This window comes from Solanum dulcamara, chromosome 4, assembly GCF_947179165.1.
Source record: "Solanum dulcamara chromosome 4, daSolDulc1.2, whole genome shotgun sequence".
NCBI lineage: Eukaryota > Viridiplantae > Streptophyta > Magnoliopsida > Solanales > Solanaceae > Solanum > Solanum dulcamara.
This window is the reverse complement of record NC_077240.1, coordinates 4,768,860-4,770,312: the sequence shown is the minus strand read 5'-3', so window position 1 is coordinate 4,770,312 and position 1,453 is coordinate 4,768,860. Positions and strand designations below refer to the sequence as shown.

The 1,453-nt window shown below is 33.3% G+C and overlaps 1 protein-coding gene across 1 annotated transcript; it reads left to right on the top strand.

The window, feature by feature from the left end:
• The first annotated feature begins 498 nt into the window (after positions 1–498).
• On the top strand, positions 499–1,048 carry LOC129885651 (uncharacterized). The gene has a single exon (XM_055960008.1). The coding sequence runs from the start codon at positions 590–592 to the stop codon at positions 782–784; it is 195 nt and encodes a 64-aa protein (XP_055815983.1). The 5' UTR covers positions 499–589; the 3' UTR covers positions 785–1,048.
• Positions 1,049–1,453: the final 405 nt, after the last annotated feature.

Genomic DNA, 1,453 nt, shown 5'->3' with positions numbered 1-1,453 from the left:
TAAAATGGGACGAAGAGATAACAAGTAAAAATAATATTTCATTTTTGAAATAATGAATAAATAAAAGTGAATTGAGGGAGAATAATAGGCATGATCTCGTAAATTTATGACCCATCTTTTGAATTTGAAATGTAATCTTGGAGAGTAAGGAATATTTTCGAACTTAAAATAAGATAAGTAAGGATATTCATGAGTTGGTATATCTTATAGGATTATTGTATCCCATTGTTTATATGCAATAATTTAAAATTAGATAATGCCACAAATCAAATACGAAATGAAATTTAATTTATTCGGAGATTTTATCAATTGTCCTAGTACCAAACCACCCGTAAATGTATGAAAACTAGTCGAGTTTGAATTGAAAAAACGGAGTGGCAAAGAAGAGTAATAATTGGAGGAAAAAGGGGCGTTTATTTGTTTAATTTAATAAGGGTATGTGTAGTCAAGTCAAATCAAAATTTATATACTGCACGCAAAACAGAAACGGAAAATCCATAAATACCCATTCAATATTTTCGTACATCAGCAAAACAAGTAGTGCCAACCCACCCACTAAACTAACACCATACTTTTTTACCCTCCGAGAATGGCGATTCAATTGGAGAATTTGGTGGAATCGATAAAATCGAAGGTGAGGAAGTTGAAGAAGTCGAAGAAACCGTACATCAAAATGGACAAAAGCTCCAGTGTTAGAGTGGAGATCCGTAGCAAAAAGGCTCGTAAGCTCATCGACAAAACTCTCCAAGCTGCTGATCGTCCCGGCAAGAGCAGTCTCACTTAGTACTTCTCCATCGGAAAAATAATAATTAAGAGTCGATTTGAAATAGAAAAATTTCTCTTTGTTTTGAAGTTGTGTATAGAAAATAGAAAACTATGGCCCTTTCTGTGTTCCTCGACGGCGATGAATCTTCATTTTCCGATGGGAACCGTTTCGGTCTTTCTTACTTTATTTTTCTATTGATTCCATAATTATTAAGGGGAAAAAAAAAGGAGAGTAAATGTTGAGTTGTTTGTCCTTTTGAATGATTTCATGACGTTTATCTGATCAGTAATGGGATTGCTAATTAAAGTGTAGAGCAGTAAAAGATCAAAAGCCGATCAACTTAGCTCTTGAAATATTTTACTACTTCATGTGATTATCCGCCACATCATCACGTTATATAAGCGCTATGTAAGTGTTACATGTCACAAAATTGCTCTTGTAAAAGCCTTACATAAGGAAAAAGGTTAGTCCTTGTAGAATTCCTTGAAAGACTTTAGAATTTCATGAATTTGCATGAAAAGTCCTTAGAATCTTCTAGTTACGTAGAGAAGTCTATAAGAGTAAATAGAAGGGTCATTCATTTGTAAACCATCCAGAAATCCAAAAAATCAATCATTCTTCCAAAGCAATACAAAAGCCTTCTTCATAAAAGCTCTCTTGTCTTTCTTACGATTTAGAGTTTCCTTA